An 18089-nucleotide genomic window follows, 5' to 3' on the forward strand; every position below is an offset into this window, starting at 1 on the left:
GCCCCATAGTGTCCTCCAGTATGAATAATGACCCCATAGTGTCCTCCAGTATGAATAATGGCCCCATAGTGTCCTCCAGTATGAATAATGGCCCCATAGTGTCCTCCAGTATGAATAATGGTACTATAGTGCCCCTCTGTATGAATAACTCCTCACACAGAGACCCTTCAGTATAAATAATGGCCCCTTAGTGCCCCTCATTATATATATTTGTGCTCCGTTGTGCCACAGACCCCCTAGCCCTGGTAATGTCAACAGATCCATAATTATTATTTTTTTAAATAATCACCTCATTCACTTGCATGCGATTGAACCCTCACTCCTTACTGGTGGTAGCAGGACCTGTGCTCCCAGCGTGATGACATCCCACCATGTGATGTCACCAAGCTTGGAGTGTTAGGTACTAAAGCCTGCAGTGAGGATTGCGTGTACTCACACATACATGTGGATCAGACATATATATATTTTTTTCATTTTATCCCCTGAATGGCTTTAGGTGTACCTGTTTTTGAAGGCCGTTAGACAGGTGCGCCCCTGTCTAAATACGGTTCGTATGGCTAACAAGTCCTTTTTTTTTTACACCCACTATTCACTGGTAATGTTAAACGGTCATGTGAATAGCCCCATTAACTTCAATGCTCTTCAGTGCCCTCCATGCACTGACTTTCTGATGAGCCTGTGCCAAACTTGTGTTTCTACACAGCAGCCATTCAGAGAGGGCTGAGCTGCAAGAAGAGGGACAGATTAAGCAGTATGACGAGATGGGGGGGGGGGGGGGGGTCTCAGACTACTTATATTTATCAGACTAGCCCACACTTCCTGTAGACACTGCAGCTAAACTGTAGTCACAGATCACAGCTCTGCAGGAATGGCACGACACAGACTAAAATATAAATTTAGAAGGGAAGATTGAAGATTATTACCTTTAGCAACATGAACTTTTCAAGAGGTTGATACCATTCCAACAAAAGTACTGAGGCCTCCAGAGCGGCACAAAGGAACCAGCTGCCTGATGTGTCGTTGTGAGCTGGAAATGACCAAAATAATGGAAGTGGAATGAGAAGTATGCAGCAGACTGTGGTCACAGAAGATAAAGTCAATGGTGTAGAGACTGGAGACATCTTACCCACACAACAACTTTTGCAGCCCTTAGTGTCTGGTATTTTGCTGGATGCAGATTTCTTCCTGTAGCAAATAGAGATATAATAAAACTCTAGGGTGCTGAGCCAGACGAAGAGGTTGTCTCTAAAGAGGAAGCCCCTTTAATACTGTACATATTACGGCAAATCATTGCCTAAAAATATTATCTTAAATAGTGTAGTACTCTGTCAACTCTATATGCACACCCTCAGAAAAAGTCATCTAGACCAGAGGTCTCCAACATGACTTCCAGCCCACCAGCATGACCATCACTTCTAGAAGAGACTATGGCACTGCCTACAGGTCCATAATAGGACATTATTCCCTGCTCCATCGTACAGGGTGCATCTACATGTTCTCTAAAAGTATAACAATTTTAAAAAACTACAGTGCTGTTGTCCCTTTTATATTCTATAACATTCATTTTCAACTCCTAAACCATGCCACCAGTCTAAATCTCACTCCAACTTCTGGAGCCCATCCTCATTCTTCAACATTTATTGAACCATTTTATCATATGGACTCTACCACCCATGTATTTTTTTTTAACATTCACCCACACTTCAAGTAAATGGGATCTGAGCTGCAGTACGATGGCACAGTGCATGGAGCCTTCTGCTTTTGGCTCTGTCCACTGTTTTGGTTCCAGCATTGACGGCTGCCAAAAAATGTTGATCAGTGAGGAATGCCAGGTGTTGGACCCCAACCCATCGGGTTCCCAATATCTAAAGGGTGTAAAACTCTTTGAAATAAATATCTGGTATTATTCTTTCACTTCATTACTGAATATACCTGGGCAGGAGTCTATGCGTAGGAATATGACCCAAACGACATTCTCTCCGAATTTGCTCATGGAGAGTCACAAGGCTGTGGGAGTATAGTTGGGAGACTTTACCTGAAATTAGACAGCGAGACATCTAGACATAATCCTATACGTTTTTCAGAAATTTATTAGATGCCCTTTTCTTCCTTACCTGTGATGGACATCAGTACGTTGTTGATAGAGTAGACCCATGTTGTCCGACCCGGAAATAACTTGGAGAATGAAAAAAATAAAAAAAATGTATAATCTAGATAATATAAAGGCCTGTGGTGACCAAACTACTAGTAGGTTTTGAACCATGCACAAAAAACATAAGCATCAGCATGGGTTCTAGAGTGCCATCTGTAGCACTCTAGGACCCATGTAAGTACAGAGAATGTCCATGGCCCCTAAACTGCAAAAAGTTCCTAGGTCAAGAATCTACCTTTCAGATAAATTACCATCAAAGTATCCCAAGGATTATGATCATACATTGTGCTGCATCTATGAAAAGCTCAGCATGACCCCACAGAAACATGGTGTGTACCACCTCAGGTACACATTCCAGGCTAAGAAACTAGGCTTTAGACCATGCAATTCGACAGTAGATGGTTGTCTTCTGGTTTAAACAGATTTTCTTGTCTGTCACCCACAAGTGATGGATTTTGCAAGAACCATCTTTCAGGCCAACCACTAGATCCCTCTATGAGTAGTCTTAAGCTGTCCATGCACAACAGCCAAAAGAGAAGTCTAATGTGCAAACTTACTATTTTCATATTTATGGGCAGCCCCAATCTACTGAATCTCCTCATCTCAGACCTTAATTCCTCTTGGACAGGGCCCCGCTATTTTTGGGTCTGGTTACTTACTAGGTCTAGAGATGGCTGTGACTCTGAGCGGTTTAAGGTGAAGATTCCTTGCTCGGTTCCCAGTATTACATGTATATCTAAAATATGCAACAAAAAAAAAAAGGCAAATAAAAATAGAAAAACACAAGAAAAAAAACACAAAACTGCTTGTACTGGTGACAGTTCCCACCTTTTGAGGTTGAATGACCCCAGGTCGTTGCCGAATGGATTTTTAAGGGACACCCATTAAAGATTTTCTTCAGTTGGAAGTCTGTCTGTACATAGAGATACATCACATCAAAGGTTATAGGCCGGGTTTACACTCAGCGCATAGCATGCCCTAAATGTCGTGGGAAAACTGCAGAGCTTCACCACCGATTTCATCCATTTCAATGTAGCGGGTGAAATCCATGGCTAAATCTTTCCCAAAATCCACAATGAAAATAAAATGTATCACAAGCAAGTTTTGTTGCAGATTTTTAGGCTGCTCAATATATTGGGTTGAATGGAAATCACTTTGCAACCTCTAGCTATATCCATCAAGTCCCATGGCCCGAGACATCACAAAGTACAATTAAGGTGGATTTAAACGGTCAGATTATTGGGAACGAACGTCTGAAGGTGCAGCAGATCACCGGATAATCGAGCAAATCCTGTTATTCATGCAGGCACCGAAATTATCCTTTCTGGGCAGCAGATTGTGCTGTCTAAACAGTGATCTGCTGCCCAGAAACAATGCAGCTGTATGAGGACGAGCGATTGCAATAGTGATCCCTCATCTTCATACTGTGGAGGTGATCGATGCATGCTGCGCTTCGCCTCCACTTAATGAGGAGCCAACTGTCTGGAAGGAAGCGACAATCTGAGGCTTCACAGCGCGTGTAAATCCACCTTTAGCCATGAAGTCCTAACACCAAACCTAGAAAACACAACTTCCAAGGACAGAAGCTCCTGAAAGTTCCCGAAACAGTCTTAAAAACCTCCTAGAAAAGCAGGAGCTTTCTACACCATGGCTTCCGCAATGTGTAAGCTTAAGAGTCAGAAAAGGGTCACCAGCTGTCACAGAAATAAGTGGAGGTTTCTACCAGCTCCCAGCAAGTAACTTGTGCATAACCTAAGGAGGAGGAAGGAGAAGGCATAAAGAGGAAGAATGAGGCGATAAAATAGAGCTCAGTTCTCTTCAGGGGGCAGCTCAGGGGGCGTGTTTTTTTTCTCAAAGGATATGTCCTTTTTGCTGCAGCTGTCTCCCTATTACAGCTCAGGGGTGGGGGGGTTCTTCTGCAGCTCTCACCCTATCACAGCTCAGGGGGTGTGTTTTTTCTTCTGCAGCTCTCTCTCTATCACAGTTCAGGGGGTGTGTTTTTTCTTCTGCAGCTCTCTCCCTATCACAGCTCAGGGGGTGTGTTTTTTCTTCTGCAGCTCTCTCCCTATCACAGCTCAAGGTGTGAGTCCTTTCTGCTGCAGCTCTCTCCCTATCACAGCTCAGGGGGTGTGTTTTTTCTTCTGCAGCTCTCTCCCTATCACAGCTCAGGGGGTGTGTTTTTTCTTCTGCAGCTCTCACCCTATCACAGCTCAGGGGGTGTGTTTTTTCTTCTGCAGCTCTCTCTCTATCACAGCTTAGGGGGTGTGTTTTTTCTTCTGCAGCTCTCTCCCTATCACAGCTCAAGGTGTGAGTCCTTTCTGCTGCAGCTCTCTTCCTGTAACTGTCACAGCTTCTAACAGTAGAAACTGCTGGTTGCAGTCGAAGGATGGACCTGAGCATGTGCGACCACCTCAGTAGGTGAATGTGCACATTTCTATACAGATTAAAGCCCAGGGGGCTCAATTATAACAGATTATCTGACAACTAGAGCTATTTTGTAACAGAAAGTGAATTACAAAAGTAACTTGTTTTTCATGCAAAAAAATGTTTAAATAAAATTTAAAGATGGCACAAGTAACAAAAGTATTCTTTGTTACTTGGTTTTCAAGATCTATGACATAGTGTTTGGAAGCTGTCCTGAATGTGGGAGTCACTCTGTCCCTGCGGTGGCTGCGGTGCTCCTCCTTGGCTACTGCCCAACTGCATACAAAATTGCACGCATTACGTAATTAAATTCCTGCACATTAGCATTCAAGGGAAAACGCACACAGTGTACACAGAGGTCGTATAAGGCATATATCACACCTGGTGCTAACATCATGATTACTACAGTAACTCTCATCTAAACTGGAATTAGATAGAGGACGGTCACCACATAATCTGTTTTACCTGTTTTGCTTGTATTCTTCCTTTCTTTGGGGGCAAAGATGGAGGCAGTTTTTTCGGAAGATCTTGCACTAAGAGGGACGGTTCTGGGGTGGAAAAAATGCAGACGGGGTATTAGCCATCACAAAATAGCAAGCTATAGGCCTGAGTAATACGGCTGTGCACGGATTGTGTCATCATGCATTGCCTCTGTGAGGTACCATGGTCCCTACTAGAAGCATTACACCAATAATATGGCCTACAGTACATGGGAGCATGCCACAAGTTTTTGACAGAAATCTGTGAGCTGCCATGTAAAATTTGAGGCACCTGAATCTATTGGCATGATGCCTACGAAATCTGAAATATATCAATGCATTAACTTTTTCAGTTTCTCCATGCTCTGAGATTACATTGGTGAGTTTCCATATTTTGTGTCTTCTGCAGGAACTGGGAATGGAAGAGTTGTAGGTTATGGTAATGTACGAGCCTCAGTAACAAGAGACATTAAGTGGCTATTCACACTGCTTTAGTACTGTATGTGCCAAGAAACCTCCCGGAAAGTGCGTGAAATGGACCTATAGGTCCCCATTCAACCAACAGAGGCAGAAAGAGTGTCCGTATGGCCTCGGATGGGCTGGTACCTGTCAGGAATACCGTTTTTTACTCTACAGTATAGGGCAGTAGAAAAAACATACTGCATAGTATATGGTTTTGTAACATGGGCATCTATGAGAGATGGATCCCACTCAGTTGCATCTAATAAACGTATACATCCAAGACGAGACTGAAACCTTGGATGGGCACTGCATAATACCATGTGAAAAAAGCCTAACTTGTGGGGTTGTGATGGGCATGAGATCGATGGTTTTGTGTTGGAGACTACAAGAGAGTTCTGCAATCTGTGAAGAACAAGGGTATATAGAGGTGAATGGGCCGTATGTTTAAAACCAGGCCCCCTTCAGGTATTGGTTAATACCACCATTCCCATTAACACCTGAGACAGGAGGACTTGTTTGTCCCATTTCCTTTCCATTAAATTTTCACATTGCAGGGCATGTGAAGAGCAGAGTCCAGCAGAAGTTTTCACTATTCATTAAATAACAGATTAGACCATCCTTGGTCTCTTCAGGAGCTCTACAACAGCCTCCTGGTGTGCTTCTATAGTACATAGGGCCTTGGATAGTGGCATGTTCTTTTGGACTCTCAACAACTTGTCTCCTGACATATAATTTATAGACATATATCCAATGTTTACGTATATCTTAAGGCTCGCAGGGTGCTACTGAATCTTTTGCATTGCTTGCTTTTGCACCTACACTTTGTTGGGTGGCACTGACTGGCTTTGTCACTTGGCCATCACCGGTTATCTTGCTCTTCATCAATACAAAACTTGTGCTTGATGCTTTATGTACTTGGCTCAGGTATCAATTATGCCACCAGAGATAAAAAATGGCAGATCTCACTGGGATCTCAAAGTTCCCACTTGGCATCTTAATACATGGAATACGAGGCTCCCAGCTCCCTCTATTCTCCTTTTTCTCCCTGGTTCCTCAAGCAGACACTTCCCTTCCCACCACTTACCGGAACTGGCAGCAGGTAACTGGTTCCTCAAGCTCTCCGGCGAGGCCTGAGCTGGACTTCTTGGTACACTTGGCCCGCTGTAGCACCTGACCAGAGTGGTGGGAGTGTGCAGTCTGTTCTGCTCTCTCTTTATATCAGCAGAAGAAGTGCGAAATCTGGGCTGTATTGAATGGAGAAATGGAGGTGATGAGACAATGCACCATGTATGGAAATGAATCAAGGTAACGTCCAGAGGTCAATGGTTGGGCTCACCTTAGGAGGTAATGGAGGAGGAGAATCCTCAGGAGATGAGCCGCTGTAGAGATCCATGCTGCCGGGTCTTTGGAGGAACATACCAATTCGATTGGAAGATTGATAAGATAAAATTAATGGGGTTTGCTTGTGATGGCGATGTAGCTGGGGACAACATGTCATAAGCTGCCACGTAGCACTATTATTATGCTCATTAGGCCCCATTCACAAGACTTTATTTTTCTGCAATATATGGACAGTGGCTGTGTGCACTCTTGAATGGGTCCGCTATCCGCAAGATATGACCAAAGATAGGACATCTTCTATTTTTTGTGGTGTGGAGGCACGGATCGGAAGCCCATGGAAGCACTACAAAGCACTTCCGTGAGATTTTGGGTCCTTGTCTCAGCACTGCAAAAGATAAGACATGTCCTATCTTTTGCCGTAACTTATGGATCGCAGACTCATTCAAGTCAATGGATCCGCATCCACAAACGGAATGTACAGGGCCGGGACCCATTAAGGTCCACAGCACGGGCATGGGGCCCTTATCTTCGTGTGCAGGAGCCAGTGGCGTACATAGAAAAGTAAGGGCCCCATATCAAAGACCAAACCAGGCTCCAGAAGGGTTTCCGCCTAAACCCCTTTGAATAAACCTTGAGCCATTTTTTCCACTGCCTCATTTGCTAAAAGTAGTTCCTTTAGAGGGTATAAAGTAGAAAAGGTGATGATCCCAACTGGGCCCCCTCTTGCCCTGGGCCCCAAAGCAGTCGCATTTTCTGCCGCTATGGTAGTTACGTCCCTGGCAGGAGCCCTTAGTATTATAAGGTGCAATGAATAGGATTAATATATGGCCCTCTGGTACAACTCATAGGAGGGTCTCTGTATGTTTTCCCTCATTTTGGAGTCACATAGAGGTCTTGAGGCTCCACATCTTCAGAGGCCAATGGCGCCAGGGAGGTCACAGCATAACTGAAACTGGGCACCAAGTTCAGAACATATAACTGGTGTCACTTTCTGGTTCACTTCACTTTTATATGTCCAGCCACAAGATCTGCTTAGCAATCTTTATGACTGTAGGACAATCAGAAATCCACCTGCTATCTAAATACAAGATTAAACTGCTATCCTGTCTTTCCCCCATGCTTTACACAGCAGCGCCGTATACAAACAAGAAGGCAGAATGATCAGAAAGTATGAGAAACTAAACCACCAGTAAGAAAAAGATCAGGAAAGCTTCTACTCCGACCTCATTTCTTTTACGCAGGTGGCATATGTGATGAGAAATCTCCTGGCACATACACCAAACACTTCCTTTTGCCATAAGCTTGGCAGGGTTTGCATTCTTTTTTATTATATAGCACAGTATAGTCAGTACAGTAAAAAAATCTATATATATTTTTTACAATTGTCAACATATGTCTGTAGAGACACTAATATAAAACTGAGCTTACAGGAGTGAGGGCCCTGCTCGCAAGAGCTTACAATCTACGAAGGAAAATGGGGGGGAAGGGGGGGGGCACAAAAAGTAAACATGCTGTATACCTCTGATGAGTGGAAAAAAAACAAGGTGTGAACAAAAGCTTACTGCCATCACACTGAACCATATGATCCTTAGGAAGAAGGAGCCTGGGAATCTGCTATACAATGAAGGAGGTTAAAGGGGTTGTCTCATCACAGACAATGGGGGCATATCGCTAGGATATGCCCCTATTGTCTGATAGGTGCAGGTCCCACCTCTGGGACCAGCACCTACTCCAAGAACAGAGCTGGGAAGGTGACAGGGGGCACACTGCGCATGCACAGTCGCACAGAGCGCTGGCTTGGCTATTTCAGTCAGCCCCATAGAAATGAATGGGAGCTGTGGCCACACAAGCGCGGTGCACTCCAATTCACTTGTATGAGGATAGCGCTTGGCGGTGGCCGGACCCTGAGGTCCCCCAGCCACCACTCTCCCGACTCCATTCTCAGCATAGGTGCAGGTCCCAGAGGTGGGACCCGCAGCTATCAGACAATGGGGGCATATCCTAGCGATATGCCCCCATTGTCTGTGAAGGGAATACCCCTTTAAGGATAGCAAAAAAACAGGGATGAACAGCACTCCTTGGTAACAGTGTGGTGGGTGCACGTCTCCAGGGGGTTGGTAAAAATACCCCCAATCCAGCGTATATAACAAGAGAAGAAAAAACAAAAAACAGGAGACAGCACGTCCAAAGTGGTGGAATTTAATCCGGATGCAACGTTTCGGCTCAAAAACAGCCTTTGTCAAGCATTGCCGAAACGTTGCATCCAGATTAAATTCCACCACTTTGGACGTGCTGTCTCCTGTTTTTTGTTTTTTCTTCTCTTGTTATACCCCTTTAAGGATGTCAGTTTGAGTGTACGTTTCAGGAGAAGATGTGATACTGAAACCCTTAGTTTCTGTTCTTATATATCACTTGTTCTTCCTCATACTTACATGTCAACATCATCATAGTCATCATCTTCATCAGAACAGAAACTGTAACACAAATTATTTAGAATATTAAAGGGGCTGTCTCACTTCAGCAAGCAGCATTTATCATGTAGAGAAAGGTAATACAAGGCTCTTACTAATGTATTGTGATTGTCCATGTTGCCTCCTTTGCTGGCTGGATTCATTTTTCCATCTCATTATACATGGCTCATTTCCATGGTTATGACCACCGTGCAATCCAGCAGCGGTGGTCGTGCTTGCACACTATAGGAAAAAGTACCAGCCTATGTGCACTCCTATGGTCCTGGCCACTAGAGAGGTCGATGCTTTTTTTTTTTGTGTCCAAGCACGACCACCGCTGCTGGATTTCAGGGTAGTCATAACCATGGATACGAGCAGTGTATAATGAGATGGAAAAATGAATCCAGCCAGCAAAGGAGGCAATATGGAGAATCACAATACATTAGTAAGTGGCTTGTAGTATCTTTCTTTACATAGTAAATGCCACTTGCTGAAGTGAGACAACCCCTTTCAAGTACTCATCATGTTATGTAGATTAGAGCTAATTATCCACTCCATACAATATCACACATGGCTTCTACCATTCCATGGTCCACGGAACTCCATCCGAGAGTGAGAACCCAACCCATTCCTCGTTTAACAATCTACCCTCATCTTTAAATGAGTTGTCTGGTGGGTGAAAGATGATTTATAAAAGGGGAAGAATGGGTTGAAAGCAACAGTCAACTCACCGATCCCCGCCACTGCCATTCTGTTGCTTTCTCAAGTCCCACATGAGTTTATACTTTTGGGTACCTTTCGACACATAGGAAATAACTGCTGATCACTGGTCGCATTGGTGACCCGCCTCAGCCAGGTATTACTTGGTTTATGGTTTTCAACCCATTCCGGCCCCTTTTTATCCACCAGATAACCCCTTTAACTTACTTATGGGCCCCAACAGCTGAAAAACTTTTGTGATGTTGGCCCTACTTCTTACTATCCATACACATTAGATGAATGTTGGTAGAACCTGCTGATTTTGGCGGGACCAACCGACAATCTAACATGTATGGGGTGTCCCGATAGTTCCTCAAGGGCAGTTTGGGAAAGAAGAGTGGGAAATGTCCTCAATGTTCAGCAAACATTGAGGACAGCCAGTGAGAGTACCCAAGGGAAGAGGAGACCCGGGAACCTCAGTGGTAAAAAAAAAGTAAAGGTCAATGTGGGAAATACCCAGAACATTTATTGGGTAGACCGTCAGGATTTAAGTTAATAGAGCTAAACTGTCGGTAGAAAGCCACCAACACTTCCTCATCTGTACTTTGATGAAGAAGATGGCATTGGTCCCCAGTGCTAGAATGGGGAGTATACGGTTGTGTTCAAAATAATAGCAGTGTGTTTAAAAAAGGTAATAATGATCAAAATCCTTCTAATAGCTTTTATTTCCATACACACAAATGTATTGGGAACACTACACATTTTATTCCAAATCAAAACATGAAGAAAAATATATCAAATTTGTGTTGTTCCCCTAAAAAAAATATTAAACTGTTACCAGTGTTTGGGTTCTTCTTTACACATTCAAACATTCACTGAGAAATGTTTGAAGATTTTGCTTTCCTTTGAATCACTTCACTAATATTTAGTTGTATGACCGCTGTTTCTGAGAACTTCTGGACATCTGTGTTGCTCGGAGTCACCACCTTCTGGCCCCTGTGAACAGGTATTCCGGCCCAGGATGATTGGACGACATTCCACAGTTCTTCTCTATTTCTTGGTTTTGCCTCAGAAACTGCATTTTTGATGTTGCCCCACAAGTTTTCTATTGGATTAAGATCCGGGGATTGGGCTGACCGCTCCATAACGTCAATCTTGTTGGTCTGGAACCAAGATGTTGCACGTTTACTGGTGTGTTTGGGGTCGTTGTCTTGTTGGAACACCCATTTCAAGGGCATTTCCTCTTCAGCATAAGGCAGCATGACCTCTTCCAGTATTCTGATGTATTCAAACTGATCCATGATCCCTGATATGTGATAAATAGGCCCAACACCGTAGTATGAGAGACATCCCCATATCATGATGCTTGTCCACCATGCTTCACTGTCTTCACAGTGTACTGTGGCTTGAATTCAGTGTTTGGGGGTCATCTGACAAACTGTCTCCGGCCACTAGACCCAAAAAGAACAATCTTACTTTCATCAGTCCACAGAATGTCTCTTTAGGCAGTCAATGTGCTCTTTGGCAAATTGTAACCTCTTCAGCACATGTCTTTTTTTCCACAGTGGGACTTTGCGGGGGCTTCTTGCAGATAGCTCGGCTTCACATAGGGGTCTTCTAATTGTAACAGAACTCACAGGTAACTTTAGACCTTCTTTGATCTTCCTGGAGCTGATGGTTGGCTGAGTCCTTGCCATTTTGGCTATTCTTCTATCCATTTGAATGGTAGTTTTTCCGCTTTCTTCCACATCTTTCAGGTTTTGGTTGCCATTTTAAAGCATTTGCGATCATTTTAGCTGAGCAGCCTATCATTTTCTGCACTTCTTTATAGGTTTTCCCCTCTCCAATTAACTTTTTAATCAAGATATGCTGTTCTTCTGAACAATGTCTGGAACGACCCATTTTCCTCCAAATTTCAGAGAGAAATGCACTGTAACCAGCATGTACAACATTTGCTTCCTTCCTTCCTTAAATAAGGTCAATAACTACCACCCGTTTTTCAAAGAATGAATGACCTCACTAATTGAACTCCACACTGCTATTATTTTGAACATGCCCCTTTAAATTAATGATTCAATTACACAGAATCAGCAGCATGCATGTCATGACTGTTGGGTCTGTTGGATTTCTATTACTCTACTACACCTGCTAGTAAATTATTTGCCATGTAGAAATATAATTTCTACCAAAAACAGTAGTTGATCAGGTTAGTGATGTCTGACTGCTATTATTTTGAACACAACTGTACATGCAGCTGAGGAGTGGGGTATCTGTGGGAAAGACAATAACGAAGATTTATTAAGTTAATGCATCAAAGTTTTAACTCATGTCAAAAAAACTGCCATACACGTTGATGAAGAATATTTTTATGTGTTTTACTTTCTATACTTTTTGCACCTCATTAGACAGTTTTGAAAAGTAAAAGTGGGCATGAATAAATGTAGTTCTAAAAGGCACCAGATTTATTAATGGTGTGCACAATTTTTGTGCCAAATATTGGTCGAAAGCAAGCCAACCAAGATGACACATCAGGGGAAGCGTCCAACATGTGTCGAATCTATCAGACAGTCAATGTGATTAACTTGGGCCATCTTTGACCTGCCTTGTCAAATTGAAGACAGTTAATTCCCCCACATTGTTTCACTACTGGAAGTCTTCTCCAATATTTCAGAGATGTTGTCGCAATTCATGCGATTCTCATCTAATTGATTTGGCACCACACAAAGAAGATCAGAATCGCATGAATCATCACTCCACCCAATCTTACTGCAGAGGTCCTCTAGGACAGAGATTAATGATTCATCTGAGATTAGGATTAAAGATTATTTTAACTGTCGATTATATGGGCTGGTACTGTGGTATAGGGCACACAAGAAGAAGTATGTATTTCTTACTTACCTGATATATGGAGCTGTACTGGCAGTGCTCTGAGCTTGACTAGGTTCTAGGTCAGCCTTAAGAAAACGTGTCAGAAATACTGCATGAATTGGACAAAAAATTATTGAAAGCCCCAGTATAGGGGGCTTTATAGTGTTCTAGAGTGATACACTGAAACTCACTTAAAGGGAACATTTCTTGAAAAAAATTATCAAACTGTGACAACCCCCCCCCACCAATATAAAGCTTCCATCAGTAGATATCGATATCTGCTTGGTCTATGACACATAGAAGCAGAGGAACTGGCTGGTATTATTCCTATTTGGCTAAGTTAAGGCATGGTGCTTGCTGAAATCGGTGGGGTTTATACTTAGTAATCTCTGTTGCACTGGGTTCTGCAGTATCAATCAGGATCAAGAACAGGATCAAGGTAAGGGTCCATTCACATGTCCGTAGTGTATTGCGGACCCTTATAGAAATGCCTATTCTTGTCCGCAATTGCGGACAAGAATAAGACATGTTCTATTTTTTTCCGGAGCCGCGGGCCGGAAGATCGGCGGCACGCTCCAGAAATGCGGATGCGGACAGCACACTGTGTGCTGCCCGCATCCACTCCTGCCCCATAGAGAATGAATGGGTCCGCACCCGTTCCGCAATTTGCGGAACGGATGCGGACCCATTCTGCGGACGTGTGAATGGAGCCTAAATGTGACCATATAAAGGTCCTGTGACAATACACAAGTCTGACACAAAGAGTAATAACACAAAGAGTAATAATGAGGATAACTGGGATTATCCTCCTTGTTACCTTTGGAACACTTGGTCCTTCCATTTTCGCTTTTGGAGGGTGATTTAAGTTGATCTGATTCACTACAAGACAAAGACGACGTCTTAATTTACTCTCTAGCTTCATCTCAATACCCAACAGTCATCACCATTACTCACACTGGATGTCTGATGATGAACGTCCAACTTTCGGGAGACGTTTTTTCGAGAGGATTCGCGAAAAGGTTGATAGGAACTGTTGGGCAGAAAGTTATGTTAATTCACTGTATTATGTAGAAGAGGCCCTTTATGTTGTATAACTTAGAGGTCATAAGCCACATCTTGAAGATTACTGAATATTCATGATCTTGAAACAGCTTTCTGCTACAAAAATTTTCAAGCTTCGTCTACCGTCTTACGTCGTTGATCCAGGGAGTTATTCTGATTGCCTGATTGGAGTCGGGAAGGAATTTTCTTCCCCTAAAAAAATTGGCTTCTACCTCACAGTTTTTTTTTGCCTTCCTCTGGATCAACTTGCAGGATAACAGGCTGAACTAGATGGACAGATGTCTTTTTTCGGCCTTATGTACTATGTTACTATGTTACCACTTATGCACAAAGAGCAAAATCTTGAGAATTCTACTGGAATTCCTGCTCTCTTGCTACGCAAGTACAGACGTGGCTACACAGGATGTAAAACCTGCGCGTTTACTGTGACCACCCTTTAAATTACTTGTGGGATGCCCATCTGAGATTAGAATTGCCTTCTACAGTGGTTGTCCTCCTAAAAGCGAGGAACAGAATCAAGATCAGGGAGGTCTTTTCAATGAGATAATCTCTAATAAAATTTCCTCTGAATTAAGAAAATGATCTGGCCTTTTAATGTTGCTGGAGTCGATATGCCCTGTGATAATCTTCTTACCATATGTGCAATGGAGTTTCACATCTCATCTTTTGCTATTATCTGGATTCATCAACAAACTCACCTCTATGTCATCCTCTTCTTCCGCATTTGAAGTTTCATGATTCTTTTCTGGATTTCTCAGTTTTTCCAACAATTCCATCGTAAGAAAAGGACCAAGTCCTGTCTGGGCGACGAACTGATGCTGCAAGGAAGTAGAGAAGGCAGGAAAAAGTCACATAGGGGATCCAGCAGTGAACCAAAAGATCTAAAGATCAAAAGATCTATGATTGCTTTGATAGATCCATTGTGAAAAGGGTTTCAGCTAATGGTGAGGGATACTATTGGTTTAAGGGAATGGGTTCATCGTGTTTCTTTTGGGTTTGTTTTTACGGCAAGATTAGTACTGAAGACAATGCTATTCCTCATTTAAAAAACAAATTGAATGGAGAATGGTGGTAATATGGACACAAATGTTAGGATGGTGTAGAAGGCCATGCCCAAAGATCAAGATTATACAGGCAAGTAAAGTAGGCCTCACAAGAAACTGAAATGTAGGAAATAAAGAGGGTTAAAGAAAGGTGGCAACAGATACCAGCGGCTGAGAAAGAGAATGCAGAGAGTGTATAGGAATGAGACCTTCCTTGAGATAGTTAGCAGGTGATTTAGGGTTTCCATTGTGATGGAGAACATCTCAGCTACCAGGAGAATTGTATACAGACAGCATATATCACCAAATTTTCTTTGCACTTTCTTTGCACTTACCGTGAGCAACTTGGACGCACTTGGTCTCTTTTTGGGGTTTTTAGTTAATGCTACCTTGATAAAGTTGTGAAATGCAGCAGACCTAAGAAACCAAGAGTATATACTAGGTACTGCATAAGAGAACGTAATGCAAGTGCACTTTCCTAATACTTTTTTAGCCTGACATTACTCACCACTTTGACTTATCCTTCAATTTAGGGGGTTGATAACCACTTTTAGACATTAAGAAGAGAACCCTACAATACAAGAATAGAGATTCAATTGAACTATCTAGATAAATTAGATGTAGAACTCTACATCTACCCTACAGATATCAGGGAGATAATTAGAAACCGTCTCACTAACCTCAAGGGATGTACATGAAACATAGGTGGTTGTAGCTCAGTAAGCTCAATGGCCGTGATTCCCAGAGACCAGACATCACATAGTTCTGTGTATCCTCCTTTCAGTTCAACCGCGGCCACTTCTGGAGCCATCCTGCATGGATAGAAAGATCCTAGTTCTTCACGGGGCTTAACACAAAACCATTGGTGTCTCTGTACATATCAACATATATTTAGTGTTATCTGCGTAATATACATTACCAATAAGGAGTGCCAATGAAGGAATTCCTTCTAGCAAAAGTTGCTGTGAGCTGAGCGGAAATTCCAAAATCAGCTGTAAAATAAATCACCAAGGTCTTAGTATGTTCTCCTTCCACCACAGGCTTTAGGATCTGTTCACACTTCATTTTTCCCTTCCATTAGAGGTATACGTTGAAGGTATTCCCCAATGGGAAGTAGTAAGGCTAAATTCACACAGGCGGCAGAGCAATCCGGCAGACGAACAGCCTGCCAGAATTCTACGGATCCGGCCTGGCCAGATACTGCAATTCACTGCCAGAAACCATTGACTACAATGGGAACTGGAGGGGATCCGGACGCTCCCCAAACTGACAAAAACTGTTGCGCGCAGTGATAAAAGCCGGGGAATGGCAGATTCCCGCCGGATTCTATTATAAATCTATTGGGGTCTGGCGGGCACGCGGCACTATCCAGCCTGCCGGGTGGCTCTGCCGCCTGTATGAGATGGCTATGGTATATAGTGGCATACATGTCCCCTCATTCAAAAAAAAGTATCGTGCATGGTATATGTTTTTTTTCTACTCCATCCATTTGCAAGGAGAGCACAGCAGACTACACTTTATTATTACGTAGAAAAAAAAAGGTATGCCAATGCATACGGCCCAGCGTTTGCCAAAAGGTCACTCTTTTGGCATACACTGGTGGCGAAAAGCTACATGAGATTTCACAATCAATATGTCAACTGGACAGAGCCTAAGACACCCTAAAAAATTGATCTTTGTGGGATAAGAGGTCCAACAACTTGACAACATATTTCTCCAAAACAATGAAGAAGTTGTTCACTTTGGGCAATCACAAAGGTTCCCGTGAAAATAAGCTGATGAAGTGTTAATTTCCACTGCAGTGCCACCACAGGGAAAAGAAGGAATTACATGCTACTCACTAACATGAATGGGCTGTCAGTATATTATGGACACGCCAGGTCCTCCAGAGTAAATCTTTTGATCGTTGGAGTAAATGTACTCCTTTCACTGACCCATAATGAGAAGTTCAGTCATTTTTCTGTTTTCAGATTATTACACAGTCTAATATTTCTCTTAGGTGGACATGAACAACATTCACAATCACTGAAACTCACCCAATTTAACATCTCCACTGTCATTTAGAAGAATATTGGCTCCCTGGGAATGAAAGAAGAAACGACTTTCAGTGGTTTAATATGGATCATAAGGCAAGCATGCATAGTAGTGCCAAAGTCAAGTGAGGTTGTCAGAGCAGAGGAGGGATAAACTCTGTTGGTGCCCAAGGCAGGGTTTCTGAACGGCTCGCCAGACCCTCCCTTGACCCCTGAAGTTCCTTATGATAGCGTTTGATTGGACAATCATTAGAATGTGTAGTAGGGTATGCCGGCCCCTGCAGTTGCTCTCTCAGCTGCATCCCTCACCACTCAATGACATTTTAGGCAGATGTTTACTCCAATTTGTTTGGGTTCTGGGATTTGTTGTAGTTACCAAATTATATCCCATCCCATTTTTCCTTTAATAACGGGTGCTTGAAGTAAAATTTTAATTTAATTCGTCTACAGTTTTTATGCGTTTTCCAAAAATAATAAGAACTGCAACTGGCACCTACCTTAATGTCCCTGTGCATCTTCCCTTGGTTATGAAGGTAGGATAAACCCTGTTAACATAGAAATGTGGTTACAATTCCATTATATGTATGGTACTTATACGTAGAGTAAGACTCCTTTAGTCCAACAGTCCAGAAATTAGGAAGTTCAGTAGAAACAGGACCAGATTAAAGGGAGGGCAAATAGGGTATTTGCTCCGAGAGACCTACCCTATCACCAGCATGGTTCACATTTTTCTCCACTGTTACAAAGTGTAATGGATCGGCGATATATAATTTTACTACCAAAAAAGGGAAAGGGCTCACCTCCTATAAAAAAGAAGAGCTCCCATCCAATGTTTTGCCCCAGTGCCTCAATTACCATGGACCCATCCGTGGTAAGTAAAATCAAAGGCAACGCTACCTAGCAGCTTCTGAAACTTAATAGACCTTGTGTTGGACCATATGCACTCACTTGAAGGGTTTCTCTACACACGTAAGCAACTTGCAGCTCAGACAGTGCTCCTGTAACTAGAGAAAAAGGAACATTTCTTTGTTAGACAACTCTACCCTGAGCAAGAATAAGACGTTTATAATTAAAAC

The 18089-nt window shown here is 42.8% G+C and overlaps 1 protein-coding gene across 3 annotated transcripts in view; it reads right to left on the minus strand.

Moving 5' to 3' along the window:
• Positions 1-18089, minus strand: part of MAP4K1 (mitogen-activated protein kinase kinase kinase kinase 1) — an 89397-nt gene that overhangs the window by 6563 nt on the left and 64745 nt on the right. For all 3 annotated transcript variants that reach the window (XM_040442840.1, XM_040442842.1, XM_040442841.1), the window contains exons 5-25: positions 17962-18017; positions 17511-17558; positions 17017-17059; positions 15900-15972; positions 15661-15792; positions 15489-15551; positions 15316-15397; positions 14636-14755; positions 13830-13905; positions 13693-13754; positions 12906-12961; positions 9291-9332; positions 6854-6920; positions 6602-6761; positions 5042-5124; positions 2981-3065; positions 2812-2888; positions 2115-2175; positions 1933-2035; positions 1127-1185; positions 924-1027 (exon numbers count right to left, since the gene is read on the minus strand). In XM_040442840.1, the coding sequence (XP_040298774.1) occupies positions 924-1027; positions 1127-1185; positions 1933-2035; positions 2115-2175; positions 2812-2888; positions 2981-3065; positions 5042-5124; positions 6602-6761; positions 6854-6920; positions 9291-9332; positions 12906-12961; positions 13693-13754; positions 13830-13905; positions 14636-14755; positions 15316-15397; positions 15489-15551; positions 15661-15792; positions 15900-15972; positions 17017-17059; positions 17511-17558; positions 17962-18017 (1652 nt within the window). The remainder of the gene's footprint in view (positions 1-923; positions 1028-1126; positions 1186-1932; positions 2036-2114; positions 2176-2811; positions 2889-2980; positions 3066-5041; positions 5125-6601; positions 6762-6853; positions 6921-9290; positions 9333-12905; positions 12962-13692; positions 13755-13829; positions 13906-14635; positions 14756-15315; positions 15398-15488; positions 15552-15660; positions 15793-15899; positions 15973-17016; positions 17060-17510; positions 17559-17961; positions 18018-18089) is intronic.

The sequence above is a fragment of the Bufo bufo genome, chromosome 8, assembly GCF_905171765.1.
Source record: "Bufo bufo chromosome 8, aBufBuf1.1, whole genome shotgun sequence".
Lineage (NCBI taxonomy): Eukaryota > Metazoa > Chordata > Amphibia > Anura > Bufonidae > Bufo > Bufo bufo.